This window comes from Catharus ustulatus, chromosome 16 (genome assembly GCF_009819885.2).
Source record: "Catharus ustulatus isolate bCatUst1 chromosome 16, bCatUst1.pri.v2, whole genome shotgun sequence".
NCBI classification, from domain to species: Eukaryota; Metazoa; Chordata; class Aves; order Passeriformes; family Turdidae; genus Catharus; species Catharus ustulatus.
This window is the reverse complement of record NC_046236.1, coordinates 3,912,659-3,933,240: the sequence shown is the minus strand read 5'-3', so window position 1 is coordinate 3,933,240 and position 20,582 is coordinate 3,912,659. Positions and strand designations below refer to the sequence as shown.

At 41.2% G+C, this 20,582-nt stretch overlaps 1 protein-coding gene across 22 annotated transcripts in view; it reads right to left on the bottom strand.

Annotated features, from left to right (window-relative positions):
- The window catches only part of RBFOX1 (RNA binding fox-1 homolog 1), a 1,131,477-nt gene that overhangs the window by 546,431 nt on the left and 564,464 nt on the right, over nucleotides 1–20,582 (bottom strand). For 2 of the 22 annotated variants that reach the window (XM_033073825.1, XM_033073828.1), the window contains exon 2: nucleotides 9,353–9,390. The exons of the other annotated variants lie outside the window; for them this stretch is intronic. In XM_033073825.1, coding sequence (XP_032929716.1) covers nucleotides 9,353–9,390 — 38 coding nt within the window. The remainder of the gene's footprint in view (nucleotides 1–9,352; nucleotides 9,391–20,582) is intronic. 22 annotated transcript variants of the gene reach the window in all.

Genomic DNA, 20,582 nt, shown 5'->3' with positions numbered 1-20,582 from the left:
CCCACAGGAGCAGGCCAGGGCAGCACTGATGGAACCTGCTCTGGGATCCCTGCTCTCCCACAAGTCAGAAAATAATTTGCTTTCAAGTCAGGGAGTCTAATGCACAGTTCAATGGATAAGCAGAAAGACAAGGACAGCTAGAAAGGTCACTGCAATAATTAAAACTTACACCTCATGAATTACAGAGTGACTTTCCTTCTCCATTTCTGTAAATGACATGCACTTGTTGGTGTGAATAGTGGTGGAGCTGGGGGGAAGAAGCCCAGCTCACCATGCAGACTCAGGGTCAGTGTATCTGGAGCTGCTCTGGGTGAGCCTGAGCCCTTCCCAGGTGTGCCAGGAGCTGCTCCAGAGGGGCTCAGCCACAGTGTGCACAACCACAGTGTGCACAACCACAGTGTGCACAACCACAGCTCCAGAGGGGCTCAGCCACAGTGTGCACAACTACAGCTCCAGAGGGGCTCAGCCACAGTGTGCACAACTACAGCTCCAGAGGGTTCTGCACAACCACAGTGTGCACAACCACAGCTCCAGAGGGTTCTGCACAACCACAGTGTGCACAACCACAGCTCCTGGAGGAGCTCTGCACAACCACAGTGTGCACAACCACAGTGTGCACAACCACAGCTCCTGCAGGGCACAACCACAGTGTGCACAACCACAGTGTGCACAACCACAGTGTGCACAACCACAGCTCCTGCAGGGCACAACCACAGTGTGCACAACCACAGTGTGCACAACCACAGCTCCTGCAGGGCACAACCACAGTGTGCACAACCACAGTGTGCACAACCACAGCTCCTGCAGGACACAGCTCCAGGCTGGAGTCCAGCAGGGATCTGCCCCATCCTTCTGGAACACAAGGTGACCCCAAGGCATCCCCAGCCTGGCTGAGGGTCTGGCAGGGACGCCCACAGCAGCTGACAAAAGCCAAGCACCAGCCTCAGCCGCTCCCATGAAATGTGATGGCAGTAACAGCAGCCCACGCTGCCTTTAGCACACCACGTGCCCAAAAACAAACAGAAAGCCAAGAAAGACCTGTCAGAGCACCAGAAAATGTGGTTTTCTTGCCTGACCTACCCAGTACACATGCCAGGCCTCCAAGATGCAGCCCCTTCCCAAAAACACCCCGCCAACACACAGTTTTTTTCCTTGGTACTACAATTCTTTTCTCAAGCCTGACAGCCCAGCATACACACATCATACACAGAAAAAAGACACCTCAGGAGAGGGGTGGGAAAGCTGGTGTGGAAACCTTGTGAGTACAGCCTACAATAAATCTAATCTTACATATCACAAACCGTGCACAACTAGGAGGGTTAATAAGGAACTGCAGCTGCAGGATTATTTGTGCTTGCTATTTATCACAGGATGATATCAAGCTCATGAAAGACTGGGCTTATGAGAGCATCACTGTAAATAATTTTCCCCATCATTTCTTCAACACACAACAACATAAAATCAGCTTTTGTGAATATCAACATGTATCTTAAATAAAAAGGCAGTTTGAAAATCTCAGTTTTTAGACAATTGTTTTAAAAATGTCTTTCCCCCTCTCCATTCTGTCAGGTTACCATGGGATTTACCAGGACTCTTAATTTATGGAGATGTTTTCATTCTGTGTGTGAAAGCATGCATGTAAATACATTCTTGTCACATTAAATTCTAATTGCTAAGTCCAGAAGTGAATTGAGGAGAATACTTAAATACAATCAGTTAATTTCTCAACCGATTTTCAAAACCAGATTATGCTTTTTGCAGAGAGTAGAGAACACTCCTTTAGGCCACTGAAGGCCACAAATTCCACTGTTGTTTCAAAACCCCAGTTTTGAAACTGAAAAACTTCAGTTATGAAGCACTTTTTAATTGTTTATTTTATTCAACCACCAAAGGAAGAAACAGTTTGACCCTTTGTACTTAAAACAAGCTTGGGCCATTAATCTCAAACCTATTGGTTCCAAGCAGTGAAGGAAAGCTCAGGGAACAGGTTCTTTATCCCAACTGCAGTTAAATTGGCTCAGCAATTTAATAACATTCCAGCCTCAGAATGAGCAAATTAGGAAGGTTTATTTTTTTCTTTCCCTTTTTGACTTTTTTTTCCTGCTCTGCCCACTAGAAATCCTTTTAAATATTGTGAAGGCTTAAGTTTATTTGCACTGATGCATCTTGGGTTCATAATGAGAACACAGCACCCCAATTTCAACAAAGCATCTTCCCAGAAGGAGCTGTTCCTCAACCAGCACTGCTGTGCCAGGGGAATTATTCTAGAACCCTATGAACTTATTATTTTAAATGCTTTGGAGATATAACAGGATGTTCCCCTATGGAAAATGCAGCTGGAAAACTGGCATCACAAGCACAAAAGAGAAAGAAAAACCTTTCTGTCAGCACTGGGAAGCAGCACAGCTCTCTGCCATGAAATACCCCAGGATCCTTCAGGAATTCCTCTACAAGTCTGCATGGTCAGGAAACCATTAGAGTTTGGATTAGAGATCATACAGAGGAATAAATACTCAGCATGGCCCTTGCTGACCAAGGGAGTGGTGTTTATTCTCTTCTAGCCATGTTATCAGCTAATCTCAAAACACAGGCAACACCCTCCATGTCCTCTTCTCTTGAAAGAAAGGCAAAGCCTACCTGGATGAACTTTGTCTTTACTCTGTATAATGTTGCTGTGGATTGGTTGGAAAGTGCTGAGAGGGATGAACAAATGCACTGCAATCCCACTTGGACAATGGGCACACTGAGCTCAAATATCCATGTCATTGTCGTGCCTATCCCAAATATTTAGGAACACGGTGAAACTGCAGGCCCATGTTGCAGCCATGGTTATAAAGTTCTCTTCTTGATTAACTTAAAGAGGGCCCCTAATCTGTGTCTGATTTCTGCATGTTCAACTTCAATTTAAGTCAAATCTGCTACTACTTCTCTGCACTCTTTCTTTCATCACATAAATGATATCTTAGAAAACAAAAACAAAAAAACAAACAAAATAATGAACCAAACCCAAAGCACCATCCTAACTCACAAGTGATTTAGGGTTTTAAACTCCCATCTTTTAAAAGAACAACATTTAAATTTTGAAAAGCAATAAAAGCACCAGCAATCAGAAGCTTACTAGGACACATGGAGCATGTAAATCACAGTCACTCCTGCTCACAGGTTTTCAAGTATTTATTCAGTATTCATAAGCAGGCAATTATTGACACTTCCCTGTATCCAAAACAGCTCTATTCTAAAATAACTTTTTCTTATTACTTCACTGTGAGGTCTTCTGTGCATGCAGCACCTCAGCTGTGCCCCTGAGTTATTATTAATCAAACAAATCATCTCTCACCATGAACAAACAGTAAATTTGCTGTGATGGAGATGGCTGTTTCATTACTTTGGCTTTCCTGTGCACAGTGTGTCAGCAGGCACGTCCTTCCCCTGACTGACCCACTGCCACCACGGTGAATTTAACCCTGGTAATTGTACTGGACAGATTTGTCCTATTAGTCCCACTGGTACTGACTGCCCAAGAATTGATGACATATTTATTAGCAATATTAAATGTCCCTCAATCAAATTCCACTGGGTAGTCATTACTGATCTCTTGTCACATCTATCCACTATCAGATGAGAGAAGGTCTCTGATCCATCAAATCCACCAGCTCTCAAATTAAGACAATGAAGGGCTTTGACAGAACTCTACATATTTCAGAAAATATTAATGTGCTGCACTGAGGGCCAAGCAAAATAAGTCTTTGAGAGGCAAATGAGATATTCTAAAGCCCTCACACAGCACTATAGAAAAAATGAATCATTGAAAATAACAGCTCCATTTCCAGGAAAAAAAACTCCTTATCAAGATGGGATCACTTTGGAAACTTGGAAGATTGATGCCTTCCACACACTTGCTGATACAGCCTTAAAAGTCATCACAACAAGCAGCCCAGAGCTGGAGTTTAATTGGATTTTGTCTTTTACATGTTGGGTTTGATTTTCTCATGCCAGAATGTGCATGGAAAGGCCATGTGTGAAGGTGTTTAAATGAAACCATTGCATGCTTTTAAACCTGATACTCACAACCTGAACTTCTTGAATGCTACTGTTTGGATTTTAAAACTGAAATATATGCAAATATTCATCTTTAAAAGCTTTGCAGATCAATAAAGTATAAAAAAAAGAGAGATGAAATCAAGGAATGGAAGGGTTTACCTTGTTTCATCAAATGATCCTTCAAGAAGCATGGGTGGATTGAAGACACCTGGTAAATATCCCACATATTTAGGTTAGACTTTTGCTATGATAATATTCTCTATTCGAAATAGAATTCTGCTTTATTTCCCTTTCCCTGGAAACAGCCCCAGCTCACGTCTGCACATGCAGAAGATTTCTCTCTATAGAAAGCAATGGTAAATTTACCTTCAAAATATATTGGAAAACATACTTGAGACATGGGCATCTTCTGAAACACCTGTTAAGGCCAGGAATTCAAATCTGCTTTCTGTGGCTGAAGAAACAATTTAGTCTTTCTGCACCTCTGGAATAACATTTGCTAAGAAATTAATATTTTTTTCTGAAATGACTCAAAATAAAAATAGTAAGAAGTAACAAAACAGATACTGATTTTTTTTCTTCTAATTTCAATTTTCTATTTTTTTAAATTCTTATTTTTTACTTTCTAATTTCAATTTTCAATCTTTAAACCCTGATTTAGCCACAGCCAGACCAGTGTCTAGAGCAGACACTCCTGGAGTCACCAGCAAAAAATGTGTTATTGCAAAACTCAACTGATTTTCTGAATTAACTCTCCCCTACCAAATTTATGAATATCCTGGTTGTCTGTAACTTATTGTCTTAATATTAATCACATTACTTTAAGTCCTAGGAAACAGAATTTAAGCTGCATAACCTGATACAACACATACAATCCTCCTGGGATTAAAGAACAAAATGTGGAGGCAGCGCTTTTATTGCTGTTGCAATACAAGCCTGTATAAAATGGAATAAACCAGCTCAAGAATTAGCTAACCACCACATACCTTCTGGTCATTTTTAAAATGAGTAAAAGAATAGTTCTAACTCTGCTTTACAACTACTTCAGCCCAAAGGATTCTTTAAAAAAACAAAACAACACCAAAAAAATGTGGTATGTGAATAAGAACAAAACAACACACTGCAAAATAATGTGATGTCTATGAAACAAAAGGTTGGACACCGGTTGGGCTCTGGGATCTTGGAAGTCTTTTCCAACCTTAGTGATTCTACGAATACAAAAAGCATGTTAAAAAAAAAACAGGCTATGGTTTGGCTCATTCAATTCTTGTAATTTAAATGTATTGAGAATTAAACCTGTGCCATCCTCTAAAAGAAAAGAATGGGGGGAAAAAAAGTGTCAAAAAGTCATTGTGCATTTTTTAAAAATTCATAATTGCACCACATGTTTCACATGTCGTGAAAGCTGACATGAAAAGTGAAATGCAAAGTGTTGATAACAAGCTGAGAGATAAGGCTGTTTTGGTAACATTTATGGGGTTTTTTTGTTGGGTTTTTTGTTTGTTTGTTGTTTGTTTGTTTTGTTTTTTGTGAGTGTTTTTGGTTTTTTTCTTTTTTTTTTTTTTTTTGTTAAAACCCTTAAATAATTGAGGAACAGCTACTTAATGCAAATGACAAAAAACTTTTAGCAATTAGTGTGTTTATGTTGTGCTTGAAAGAAAGGAACAACATTTTCCAGTAATTGCCTTGCAAGAAGATTATTTTCCATGCTGCAAGTCCAGCTGCACCTTAGATTGAATAGATATGCCTGCAATTGTTCAAAACATGACTTTTGCCAGCGCTGAATGCAGCAAAGCCAGCTGCTAGAGCAGGCAGTGACACAGATGAGATGTGTGATCAGAAGGTGAAATGTGCTGCACATCCTCCCTGCTCTGAGCTGCTGCTGGGGCTGCAACAGCCTGCCTGCCTTCTGTGGATGTGGCTCGCAAAGGTTTCATGGTTTTGTAAAAGATTTCATGTCCTAATTTAATTGTCACAGCTCCAGGACTTCTCTGACTCCTTGGAAGCCCCAAGAGCCAGCCACTGAAATTTCAAGCCTCCAACCATAACCATTGTTAAGCTCTATCCCACCAGAGAGAGGATTTGATTGCAGCTCCCTTTTGCTACCACAGCAAAGCTGACACTGGCTCAGCATTTGAGATGCTCGATGGTGTAAGGGACAATGATGTTCACTGGCACTAATAACTCAATCAAATTCCCCAGAACAGGGCACCAGCTACAGCTACAGCTATTTAGGACAAGCCCAGGACTGAGAAAACTTCTAATTCACACTGTTCTCCAGTGGTTACCTAGTGCTACCCACTGGCTGCTTTTAATGCTGTCAGACCCAGAAAAAATAGCAATTAACACAACATTTGTGTGCTTTTTGTTCCATGTAATTTCTTGGTTTAATATCCTCACTTTACCCAGAATAATTTATACAGTGATTCACTCAGCATCAAGGCTTTCTCTGTCTGGTTCACACCAGGTAGCAACAGGGGCAGAGCCCCTCTAGAGTTTAGAGTTTGGGGATTTCAGTGAGCTCTGCCCATCTGCTTTTCCACACAATGGTTTTAATGGTTTGCAGGATCTCACCCTGAGGAATCACATCACACAGAACCTCTGGTCATCCAAATCTTTACAAACCTGAAAGAGTGGACTCAAAGGTACAATTGTGCAAATTCCATGGATACAAACATTGCTAAGGAACCTGCACACACACTTCACCTGTTTTTAGAATGTCACTCCAGCTATTCTCTGCTTGGAGTGCTAACCCACCTCTGAAAGGGTGGGATTGGATTTCTTTCCCAAAACAAATCACATGCACAAGTCCAGGAGGAGGGAGGGAGAGCAGGGGGAGGGAGGAGAAGAAAAGAGAAGCCACAAAATAAATAGAGAAATCGGATAGTTTGCAGTAAGCACGCACCAGACAAACTGCCCACAATAGTGGAAGGAAGAAGCAGGCTCTGGAGTTTACAGTAATGGGCACAGCAATTAATAAGACATATAGCACATGGTAAAATCCATTCTGCCATCTGTGTCAACTGTCCCCAAGTGGAAGCTGTGCATGTTTGCCATGTTCATCAGCATTAGGATTGCTACTCCAAGCCAAGTCTGATTTTATTGGCTCCTGTTAGTTCCAGTGCTAAAAATCCATCAGCATTACTATTTAAAACTTCTCATAATAATACCAAAAGCTCCAAACAGAAAACACAAAATCACACAGTACTGGAAATTTTGCCCAACCTTGGTGTCTTCAGGGCAATTAACATCCCATGTTGTGCTTATAAATTAATTTTCGTAATTGTTAACAAATATTACATTCATCAAACATGCTGGTTATACTGTAAGAGTGTTACTTCTCTGAAGCATATTGAAGATCTGATCCAGAAAAAAGTGTAATGCATTTCAATTAATGTGAACATCAAGATCATGAGCAAAGAAAAGAATATTGTTTCTCTTTTAAACTCCTAGATAATTACAGGGGGCTTTCTATAGGCTCCTCTTTTTACATCCTCAAATCTCCTGTACTGACAATGCCTCCAGCAAAAGGAAGGGTTTGTGTCCAGTGCAATCTGCCACAGTGTTTTATAAAGAGTATCTGAATTATTTCCAATCACCAAGATCAGTTTGTGGCTTCAAATGACATCTGCCCTGTCTTTGCTCGGTGGTGAGCCATGGGCGAGTGGCTGGTTCCCAGCAGTCAGGAGCTGGCTCGAGGGCTGCAGGTGGAAATGCTGTCCCATGGCTTGGCACAGGGATGTTTGTCCCTGGAGTCCTCCTGTCACCACCAGCAACTGCTCCTGCTCCTCCTCTGCTTGCACATCCACGTGTGCACATGGTCTGTGTTAAATCCCCATTTTTCTTTCCCATGGGCCATCAGGAATCACAGCTATCTGGAGACAGATGAGGATTTTCACAGCAGACTCTACCTCAGGATTCATGAGGCAATTGCTTTTTTGCATTTATTCTCGTGGCAGTGAGAGCTTCACATGGAGCTCCCTCACACTGCCAGCACAACAAACCCCAGAGAAGGCATGAGAGAGATGATTTGGTTTCAGGAGAGAAAAGCTACTTTGTGAGAGCTCCTGTAGGACTCCCCACTTCATGAGTCACACAGCAGTCACAGGGACTTGTCACAGACTACTTCTGCAAGCACCAAAGGACAACTGTCTTTAAATCAGACATGATAAATGCACTACATCTTCTCTTCAAAAGCAGCTATATTCTGTAACACCTACACATCCAGAATAAATTAGCTTCCTTATTCAGTGGTGTCAACAATGGTAAGCCCCAGAGAATAAGGGAGAAAGAGTAATGCTAGCCTATGCCAAAATACTTATTAATTACACCTCCTTTCAGATGCCTCCCTTGTTGAAACCCTGTTTGGTGCCACATGGAATAAGGAATAACACATAGTCTCTAATTTATGAGCAATAATTTGGAAATTGCCCTCAATTTTTACCTCCTGCTCATTGCAGCAGTGCTCAACAATGCTGTATCAAGGAGGAAGATATATTGTCCCTTAAACTTTTCTCTGCACACAGCTCCCTGCTGAACACCAGAGAAGAATCTAATCTAAGGTCAAGGAGGTGACTGTGCTATGAGGTTTTTATCTGCTGCCCACCCCCTGAGATGCCAACAGAAGTAGCTGATAGTGTCAGCTGTGGCACTTTTTCTGCAGCGAGCATCTGCCCATTACCAGGTGGAGAGAAAACCTCAGCTCATTTCATACGTGGAACTGGAGAGCTGTCATCTGGTAACAGATTTTTATTACTGCCAGGAGTGCATTTGAATTCAAAGTAATGACCTGGAAGTACAAAATTCCATATTCTGTAATCCCACAAGCCGTGCAATTCTCCCTCCTCAGTTACTGCTGAATATCTCTATAGCTTCCTCTGCTGCTCCTGATTTAATATAATGCTATCAACAAACCTCCTTAGTGAACAGGGTCATGGCAAGATTTACAGTGCTTTTTCACAGGCCTGCAGGTGAATTTATTTTACCCAATATATCCATTTAGATCCATTTTCCTCAGAACATTATTCTTCAAAGACAACTTAGCGAGTTCTTCAGCATCAGATAAAAGTCAAGCTAAGTGGTGCAAAGATGACAAGGTGTCCTGCATGACCTTAATCAGAAGTTTAAGTGCAGGATAAAAATGAGAACTGAACCGAGAGCCACCATCCCAACTATCTTTTTTTAAACGTCAAGGAGACAAATGTTGCTGCTCAGATATTTTTTTTTCCTCCAGACTGACACCCACAGCTTGTGGATTGCATTCAGCAGGCAAGGGTTGGAGCAATATTGTGAGAAAAGCAGTGTCACTCACCAAACCCCAACGCACTATGTGAGAAAGCTCAAGGTGTCCTGCAATGACAATGGACAGCGCATTAATGTGAAATATTGGAATTTGTATCGATAGGTTCAGTACACAGAGTGCTCCTGGTGCAGCCTGAGCAATCCCTCACTGCCCTTCCCCTCCTGCTCCAAACATTCCAACCCCCCCATGGCTGTTTCTGTCCCGTGTGGTGTCACACACACACACAGACATGGCTCTGGCAGAACCAGGACTTGCAGATTATCCCAAAGCTGTGTGGAGAACATAAAGCAGCTTTCCAGTGCCTGCAAGAGAGCTGGAGAGGCCCCTCTGAGGAGGGCATGGGGGAATGGTTTCTACTGCCAGAGGGCAGGGATGGATGGGATATTGGGAAGGAATTGTTCCCTGGGAGGGTGGGGAGCCCTGGCACAGGGTGCCCAGAGAAGCTGTGGCTGCCCCTGGATCCCTGGCAGTGTCCAAGGCCAGGCTGGACAGGGCTTGGAGCAGCCTGGGACAGTGGGAGGTGTCCCTGCCCATGACAGGGGTGGAACAAGACCCCAAAGGTCCCTTCCAACCCACACCATCCCATGATTCCATGACTCTGATTTAACTCTAATCAAACTCCTGCATTAGCTGTGACTTAATAAAGTAACCTGGTTTTAGAAAGCTTTTCTTCTGAATATTTGGCCTCTGGCTTTACAGTTGCAGACAAAACATCAAATAATGAAATTCTTCTTTCCATGCATACTCAACACACAACAGAACTGATTAGCTTTCAATATTATGGAATCAAATTGCTTGAAATTCCAACTTCTTATTTTCTAAATAAAAACAAGTTGCTGAAAAATAACATAAATTTTGGCACTGTATTAAACCTCCATTTCAGTAGAATTCAAAAACCGGCCAAAAATAATCTAATTGAGCAACACTAAAACTGGACTTGTTACTCTCTGTGGTGCTGAGAATAATATTAAAATGGTTTAAAAACCATTTTTTAAAGACCCAGATAGCTAAATAAGATTAAAAAGCAATAACTTTATAACCAAAGCAGAGGTAAAGAGAAACCACAGAAACACACAACTTGAAGGGTGCCCTGACTCTGTGGTGGCTCTCAGGGGAGGAAAGCCCCGAGCAGCAGCTTCAAGAATGGCAGAAGCTAAAGAAAACTCTTCAGCCACAAACATCCCTGTACTGCAGAGAGGTGCAGGACCCTTCAGCCTCTGGATAGAATAACTTCAAACTTGCCCTGGCTCCAAACTTCTGGAGGGCTTTAAACGTGGATGGAGAGCAGTCCTGCCAGGAGGGAACAGCCAAACACAAACTTTATGCATATTCATAAAGTGAATCTGACTTTTGGAGCTACTGGTAGTTGAAACAAAGATAAAAGAACTGTGAGAGTATGGAAGAAATTTCACATGGATGAAATAAAACTGACTGATGTGACAGCTTTGATCATTGTTCAGAAGCTGGAAAACAAAACTCCCCGTGAACCTCCGCAGAGACACGGGTGTGCCAAGAGTTGGCACACAGGAGTTTTCTTGGGGAACACAAGTAGGCAGGAAAGAAGTAAAGGAGGAGATGGAGGCGGCTGGAACTCTCAGGGGAAAAAAAACAAAACAAAAAAAACAAAAAAAAAAAACCACCCCAAAAAACCCCCCAAACCTACCAAAATAAAGCACTATTTGGGACGAAACCAGAGGGTTTTATCCAAAAAAACTTATCTGAATGTTCTTGATCAACTAAGTCAGCCAGCAGAAGCAATGCAAACTGAGACAGAGTTCTGTCCTGAGTGTGAAATTGTATTCAGGTGAAAGACTGTCTATTAAACATGAATACAAAACGCTGAGTAATTAAATCCTTTTCATTTTCAACAACACATAATCAGCTGCAGAGAACATTTAACCTTGTTCACTTAACTTTGGTCCTATAAGAAGCTAAAATGTACTGCAACAGGCTTCCTTTATATCTATGACATGAGCTCTTATATACATACACAGGTGCTTAAACGTATTCATGTGTTTATAGGAAATTTGGACATTAATCGATATTTAGCATCCTGTAGCAACTGGAAAACTACCCTGACAGTAGATACACAAGAGAAATCAAACTGAACAATGCAGAGACTAGATGAGATACCTGCTCAGTTTTCAGCAATTCCTATTTGTTAGCTAATTTAACAACGATGGAACATTTTGGGAACAGTTGCCTTGGTAAGGATTCAACATCCCCAGCCTTTCCACCAATGTGCAAGGGCAACAGTGCTCATCCCTCCAGATCTCTCCCCAGCGATATGTCAGAAATTATATTCCTGATGTTCACGAATTTATATAAAACACAGTGGGAAAAGGAAACAGAAACACTCAGAAAAGCTGCTCAGATAAAAGGGGAGCCTTTTCCTACTTGATAAATGCATTCAGTAGCACATTTCTTTATGTAATCTCTCTTCAGACAGTAGAAGGAAGCCTCTGCAGAATTTATTTTTTTTAAATAGATGAAACATGAATCATTTTATCTTTAAATTACATAACATGAATGCAAATTAATCAGCATCCTTAGACAACTGCAAAGTTGATAAAGTGGCTCTTAAAGTCAGAAGATACCAGAGCTGTTGAGCAGTCCTTTGTTACATTGGCTGTAACCCTTCATATTTCTCCAAACCAGCATGAGAAAAGCTGGAGCCATTAATATCCATTAGAAGGAAAGGCTGCTAGGGCTTTGAGAGTGCTCTGGTTATGCTGGAATCGATAGGTTACCTGCTCAATAGAGGGCATACATTACTTTTACTCCAAGACAAATACACTGGAAGTTATGTTTTGTTTCTGTCATTGAGCAGCTCTTTCTCATCCCAGCTTTTGTTGGGCTTTCCTTCCACAGAGTAATGAGTCCAGGACTTTTTCATGACTGAGGGGGACCTTCATTTTTCAGAAAAATGACTGTCCCTCATCTGACATAAAGCACCACTTAAGGATGAAGCAATGGCATGAAAGGTGCAATAGAAGCAAAAAGCAAGGGGAGAAAAAATAAATTCCAGTGCAGTCTCTGTTTCTTTAGGGAGTAAACTATTTAACTCTGACAGAGAAGGAAACTCTGTGCAGTGGACAGCAAAGTGAGAGAGAAAAGAAGAGCAGCTGGCTGAGAGAGGTCAGAAGTTGGGAGCAGTGGCAGTGTAACAAAAGCTCAGTTTTAAGCTGGAGGAGCCAGCAGAAACCCCCTCCTCCCTCTCCCACTTCTTCTTCCCAGAAGGAAAATGTGTCTGAGCCCTTCATAACAACATCAGAGAATTTGGGTGGGGGTTTGGTGTGAGTACAGAATCTGGTTTTAGCTGATGGGACCTTTGATGATGGTTGAAATGCTGACATGAGAATAAAAGGGATCCATAACACTGTGTTCTAAAATAACTAAAGCTGGAAAGCAAAAAGGGAGAGGGAAGAAGAAAAAAGAGTCAAAAAGAAAAGGGAAGAAAACAGAGGGGGGAAAAAAAGAAACAAACCAGAGGGCTGAGCAGGAGGAAGGAAGAAAAAATAAAAATGGATAACATACTACAAAAAGCAAGAGAGGTAATAGATTGACAGAGGAGTGTGTCCACAACAAATGACACCAATTCCTTGGAATCAGTGCAGAGCTTCATGTTTCACACAATTGTCTGTTAGAAGAAAGGATGAGCACCTACATTTATTACAGTTCTTCCAAGTAAAAGATCAGATGGGTTAAGAGGGAAAGCCTGTGCACATTAAAGGTGGAAGAAAAGCAATGAAGCAATGGCTGGGAGAGAGAAATATTTAAATTACTGAAAACCAGCTCATTATTTTCTCTTGAATACATGATGTCAGCAATGGTTACCTGACATTAATGACCATCTCTACTGTGCAGGCAAAGAGGTGCCAGGTAACCCACTCAAGCATTCCAGTTATTTTCCTGTAGCCTCTTCTAATGCCTTATGCATGCAGGAACTTTGGTTCTACATTTTCTGGAGTGGGAGCCACTGGGAGAGGTCAGATCATTTCTATAGGCTAGGAACAATGTGGTTCCAACATTGAGTGCTGACCCTCTCCTGCTCAGCAGTGCAAGAACATCCCTGGTGTAATCACCAGGACCTGCAAGTCCTTTATTACAGACAGTCAGCAAGGGGATCTCTTGAAAAAAGAAGCATCCTTAGTGCCTGTTTATGTCATCCTGAAAAGCACAGCTTAACTTTCCCCCCATCCCAACCCCTGCATCCTCCAGTTCACCACCATACCAACTCCTAGAGCTGGAGATGGGATGGTTAAAAGCTCTAACCACAAATCAGTTCTAAAATCCTAAAATAAGAGGAAAAGCAACAAAGTGCTGATGGAATATTCCATCATTATCACTGCTTTCCATCAGTATTTTGATTTATGACCAGCATCTGTAGCACAGCACAGACAGTCTCTTGAAACACCTGCAACCTAAAAGGAGACATTTAATATGCAGCTTTATGAGGAAAATAAGAGCAACCATGAGCCACTGGGGAGCAGCATTCCCAAACTGACACCCACCTCCTGCCGGGAGAGATGCAGTGTGCACCAATTCCTCAGATTATTCCTGCCCACACAACATCCTAACTCACTCCCAGGATGCAAATTACTACTGGACCAATCCTGACACCTTACAGTACTTGCAGGATTTGCTGATATCCCATCCTAGTGTTTCTTTTTATGTATGATAAGTGTGGAATGTTATGGTCGTGAAAAACAACTGCAAAATTACAGAGAATTTGGGGAAATCCTGTAAAATAAAAGGGGTTTTAGTAAATGTGCAACAGGCTGTGCAATTGTGTACTGCAAGGTATTTCGAAAACAAAAATTGTAAGCCAGATGCCAAGCACACAAGAACACATTGCCTGAGAAAAAGATATCCTTCAGCCTCAAAAATGCATTTGATAACAAGGGGTTTACTGCACAAAATGTGTGTCTCCATGACCAGATGGGATCCCACAAAAGCAAGCTGACAGAGTAGCTCACCAGGTGGAACCCATGAGCACCTTCCCTCCCCACCTGGACCCCTGGACAACAGGACAGTCTCATCCTCTCATAAAATAAGAGATAACAGAGTCTATAACTAACAGCTCATGATAACATTACCTCTGTTTCTCAAAGTAACAAATAGAATCACAAATATCTACATTTAAACCTAGGCATCCAAATATTGTGGTTATGCAAGAGTCAGAGCTGTTCCCAAAGCATTTTTCCCCCATGGATGCCAATCACAATTATCCAGGAATAAATTACACAGCTAAAACATCTTTCACAAGTCCTGCTGTCCACAAGAACTGTGCTGAAAATGTTATTTTTCTGTCACTTATATTTCAATATAAATTTAGTGGTTCTAAGCAGGAGATTCTGAGGCACAGTTCATTGCAGGTGATGTTGAATTTCATCCTGCCTGACCCAGTGCTACACTGACAGGTTGGGCTGCACTTCATCTCTCTGACAATTTTAACTTTTCCCCCCTTGCTGCTACATGAGCTTTGCTGATGAGTTTGGTGTTTGTGGTTAAAGCATCAGTTCCTTTGTGCAGAGCAGGGGTTTACACTGGAACTGCTGTCCATTATGGCCATTAACAAGAGGTGCAAGCAGAACCAGGGATGCATTTATTACTGTAGTTGGAAGCATCCTAAAAATACAAGCCAAGCCTTCCAGTTCCTGCTCTCACAAAACTGGTACTGAATTACACAGGATGATGACATGTAGCAAACAGTGAATTCAGTAAAGATCCTCTCAGTGACTGAATGTGCTTTCCATATAATTTTATTTATATTTATTCTTGCTTTCTCTTTCTACTGCCTTCTTTTATATCCTTCCTTCTGTTATTTCTGACTGGAACTCTGCAGTTCTCTCACACTTTGAGCCAATGCTTTGTTGATGGCTTATTGTTTACTGTGTTTCTGACTTGCATGTCTTCCTACTGCAAAATCAATACAGTACTTGGATTTAACATAAAAAGTGAGTGCTAACAGTGCTTGATTCTGTACTATAACTGTCCCATATTATTACTTTTTATGCCCAATAAAAAATGAGAAATTATGCTACCCATGGCAAAATCACAGTCTGAAGCTCAGAAATAAACCCTAAAAGCCCAAATTGCACATTGGGCACTCCATGGTTGACTTAACTACCCATGTGAGTGGCTTTTACCTACCCATGTTAGTGGGGTTTACCTGTCCATGGTACTGGGTTTTAGCTGTCCATGGTACTGAGTTTTACCTGTCCATGGTACTGGGTTTTACCTACCCATGGTACTGGGTTTTACCTGCCCATTGTAATGGGTTTTACCTACTCATTCTACTGGGTTTTACCTATCCATGGTACTGGGTTTTGTCTACATGCAGCGGCAATTAATGTTATAAACCAGGTTTTACTGCAGAGATCATCATTTAACCTTTTACTGTGTTGTCTATGGAAGAGCACAGCAGAAGAATCAGCTCAAATCCCCAGGATGTTCTAAAGGAGGATCCCAGGGAAACTACAGCAAGAAAAAGTTTAAAGAGCAAAGGACTAGGGGGAATAGCACAGTACCCACTCTGAATAATAATCGTATTATAAAACTATGGAATTGTCCATTCCCCAGTAAAAATCTTGTTTGGTCATCATCTTCCATCCCTGATGTGAATCCAAGCCTGCCTGCATCCCTAGTTTTGGGGTTTATTAAAGCAAATGCATCTTTAAGAGACTTTGTTTATATTTGTCATATGTGCCTCAAATTGCTGCTTCAATTCTCAGAATCAGTTTAGTAAGTCTCAGTGCCACAGTCTCATTTTGCTTTGAGACACATAAATTAAATCACAGACTCTATTTTCTTTATAAAGCAGCATAATCAGCACTGGGTATAAATTTGTTATTCCTACTGTAAATTTTCCACATGATAATATAGATCTCTTAGACATTAAAGCAAAATACTTGTCCTGCCAACTATAAAGATTGAAATGCCACCTTTTCACTACAAAATGTGGCAGAAATAGTCTAGAAGTAGTTAATTCAGTGCAGATCAAGTCCTTAGATACAAGATGATGTTAATAATTACAGGAAAAATTAGATACAGTTGCATTTAAACAAGTGCCACATGAAACACGCTTGACCATCTGGTAAAACTGTCTTAGGGTAGGATGTTGGCAGATATTGCATAATCATCTGCATATGACAGATAATTTTAGCCAAATCTAAATTAAAAAAATGTTCTCATACTTCTTAAGAAAAAAAAAATAAACTGCTTTTCAAACTTAATAAATATCTGAAGTTATTGAATATTAATGCTGTCAGAATTCCATATAAAACTACCATGATATAGACACAAAAAAGAAAAAACCAGTGCCTTTTCTAAACTTTTTGCTATGTGTTTTGAACCATAGACTGTTCTGCCTGGAATTTCTCGTGTATTTTGTTCCTTCTAACATTTTCAAAGCAGTGGCTTAGAAAAAGTTAGCACACAAAACATTCCTGTGCTACTCAACCACTCTGCAGTACAAGGATTATTTGCTCACATAGTTTAATGACCTGGGATATGAGAATTCCTCTGGAAAGATTTTCTGAAACAGAAAAATATCCACAATTGGTAAAGGTTGTCCTTGCAGAGCAGGTGGTGAAGTTTCCCAATTTATACAGAAATCTATGCAGTCATATCTCATTTAACTGTGTTGATTTACAATTCATTATATAAACAGTGCACGAAAAAAAACGTGCACTACAACAAAATGTTATCAGTACTGAAGGTCATTCTCTAAATAATACAATGAAACATCTTTACTATAGCTAACTACTACTAAAAAAAAAGAAAAAAAAACCACACAAATTACTTGAAGCTCTCAGAAAGCAAATATTGTTATTGAAGAAAATTGAATCTTATAGTACCTATTCTAAATATAATATGGAATTAAAATTGACTGCAGGGATTTGATTTTCCTTAAATACATTGGAACAGATGAGAAGGAATAGAAAACTTGTTAAACAAGTTACAAGTCACTGTATTTAAAAAAAAACAAAAAACCACGAGATAGAGAAAGAGCAGCCCTTCTGGATGATCTGGAAGGACAGCATTTGTTGATGATCTGGAAAGAGAGCATTTGCTGTCTGTGCAGTCAGCCACCCTGGAATGCCACAGCACCTTCACTCAGGCACCTGCCCTGGGGAATTCATGCCTGAATCAGTGGCTGAGGTGGGAGGGAACATCCTGAGGGTTCCATCCTGCTCACAGCAGGGTCAGCCTGGAGCACATTGCTCCCCATTTATCCTGGGAGGTTCTGTGGGTGTCCAGGGCAGACCCTGTTCCCCACCCAGATGGGATCCCCTGGGTTACAGCTCTGACTCCTGCTTTGCTGTACGCCCTAACCCTGCTGTAGTATTTTACATTTACTGCAGCTCCCCTTTAGCTGCTCATCCTAAATAGTGCTTGCCATCTTTTTAAACAAATGCTGTGTGGATAGAAGCAAATCCATGACCCAACATATTTTTATGTCGACCTAACATGGCTCAATTTTCACTGCTCCACATATTGGTCTAAAACATTATTGAATCACTACAGAGCTCAAAGAACCTGGCACTTATCCCACCAAATACAAGCACCTCGATGAGTTAAACTAAGCCTCCAATGCAGTGTATGCTAAGTTTCTTTTCACATCCTCTCTTCTATGATTTCACCACACAATTCATTTACCAGCCTGGTGCTCTGAGCCTTGTCTTTCAAACAAACCACAGGGCCAGGAGCAGTGAGAGCCCCTTAAGGACATTGACTTCTCTGCAGTTCAGGACAGAGCACACCTTGTCTCCTCTGAAGGAAAACAGTTCTCTTTATCAGCTTGTGTTTCTGAAAGGAATATTATCATACAACCTAATCTGAGTGTGCCAATGAACCCAGCCCCTTTTACAGCCCTGCTGCATTCCGAAGGCATCAGCAAGCACTCCTGGCCTGAGAACATCTGAGATAACTGCTGGGGTGTGCCCTAGGCTGGAACAGCTCTGGACAGGTGTTTCAAAGGAAACTGTTGGCATTTGTCTTCTGTGAAGTCTCCACAATGGCCTGAACATTCACTTCCACAAAGAAATGCTGTAACAACCAAGACATCCATGTGTTCTCTGCTTCTCAGCATCCAGGAAGGATGGTTGTGAAAGCACAGATGTACTTCACCATATCCATTAGGAATCAGATCTATCACGAGCTTATTCCCAGCTTTCCCAGACGGATTTCTCATTGTTATTGTCTGCCTAAAAGGTAAAAGGAAAGTGGAGAATCTGATACTGAAGAATGTCTACAGACAATGCATTGCAATCATCATAAAGCCTTCAGACAAAATGATAATTTTGCACCAAAGTGAAATATATAATAGGATGAAACATAAATAACAGATGAAAAAAATAAGGGGAGGACAGATTCAAGGAGAGAAAGGAAGCAGAGACTATTAGAATTGATGCAGTTGGAATGTACCAAATGCCAATGCTGTCCCAGTGTTCCACAGGCTGCGCAGGGAGAGCAGAGGGTTGAAAACATGACTCAAACAAAACTGCTGCAGTATCATGTAGTATTTGATAAAAATACATGAAATGGCTAAAAAGAAATTTGTAAAAAAATGTGGAAAAATGAGATAAAGAAACTTTTGAAAGAGTCGAGGGTCATGTCCCCAGGAGAATGTAATGTAACATCAGCAGCAGAGCTGGCTATTAGTGCAAACAAGTCAGTAAAAAATTTTCAAATTCAGCATCATGAAAGAGGCAATGAAACTCAATCAGTGGAAAGGCAAATAACCCCAAGCAACAGCTTTGGTACTGCAATTTCCCCTTGGATAATTTTACTGCAAAGAACAACTTAATTCCTTCTCATAACGACTACACATTAGACCAACAGCTATTGCTACTATCACCTATGAAAACTCTGCTGTTCCAGACAGAATTCCAAAAGTATTCCTTACAAACAACACAACCACTTCTTTCTCACCATCCAAACATCAGAGGTATTCACCCCTTTGTGAGCTACAAAAATTAAGACAACTTTCTGCCACATTGAGTCCATCCCCATCCTCCCTACACTATTATCCAAGGAGCACACAATCCAACCAAACAGGAACTCCTAAGCTGTGGGAAGCAACACCAGTGTTTCAGTCTCCTCACTACAGCTGGTGTGCAGCCTCTGCACATCAATTAATGGTGATTATGTCACTAATGATGATTCTCATTAGTGATCAGAGCTGCAGCCCTGCTCAGGCTCATCCTTGGGTACCACGTCCTGCTCATGGCTCATGTCTGTGTCTGTCAGTGCTTCAAAACTTCCAGTGCCCCATCCCTGGGATCTTCATTGCTGTTTGCCCAGGAAGGAGACAATGAGGCAAATACAATTCATTTCCTCCTCCCCTGGCCCAAAACTCTCTGAGGGAAGTGCATCTTTCAGGTACAAACAATAGGGCAGCTTCACCAGAGAAATCTCAACTCTGCCACTGGTTCTAATTTGGGGGGTGTTGTTTGTTTTCTCTTTGTTGATGTTTAGAATTTCACTCTTATTTACCACAAAGAAGAGATAAAAAGAAGTATGTACAGTAAGATACTTATTAAGCCAAAAGCTGTACTTTCCCTCTTTTCTCCATCACACCTTCAGTCAACATAAACACAGCAACTGAGGTATCTGAAACCTTAACAATAAAACCACACAGTTTGAATAGTTTTAGGTGGAGGTTAGAGATCCAGATGAATGCTCCACTTTGTGTTAATTGGCCACGGCTCCTTCCTCTTAGTGAAACTGCATCATCTCACAACCTGCAGCTTAGTTTAGGCACAACACTGTTCTGAACAGAGACACATAAAATCATGTCCTACCTGGCAATTCAGATAATGAGAATCTATGAAAGGGAAACGATGCTGTCATGATTGCATCAGCTATCAGTGAGTGCATCTGAAAAGGTCCTGCCCAAGACCAATGGGAAAAAATAACAAAGCCAGAAGTCTCAGCAGAACAGGTTTTGACCCTGTGTTATCTTCCTCCTCTGGCATTTTGCAAGCAGTGCTCAGATTTGTGGCAGTGGCTGCTGTTTATTACATCAGCTGAGCAGTGCCCAGGGTTCCACATGCACATTGCTGGAGACACTTTTTAATTTATCACGATGAAATGATGCACAAGCTTATTCTAACAGGGATTCATAGCTTTTTAATTTCTACTCTGCTAATGTCACAAACTTGAGATTTTCAGCACTTTCAGGGTTAGCTCCTGCAGTGTTGGACCTTAAAGCAGTTATTTTGACTTAGCA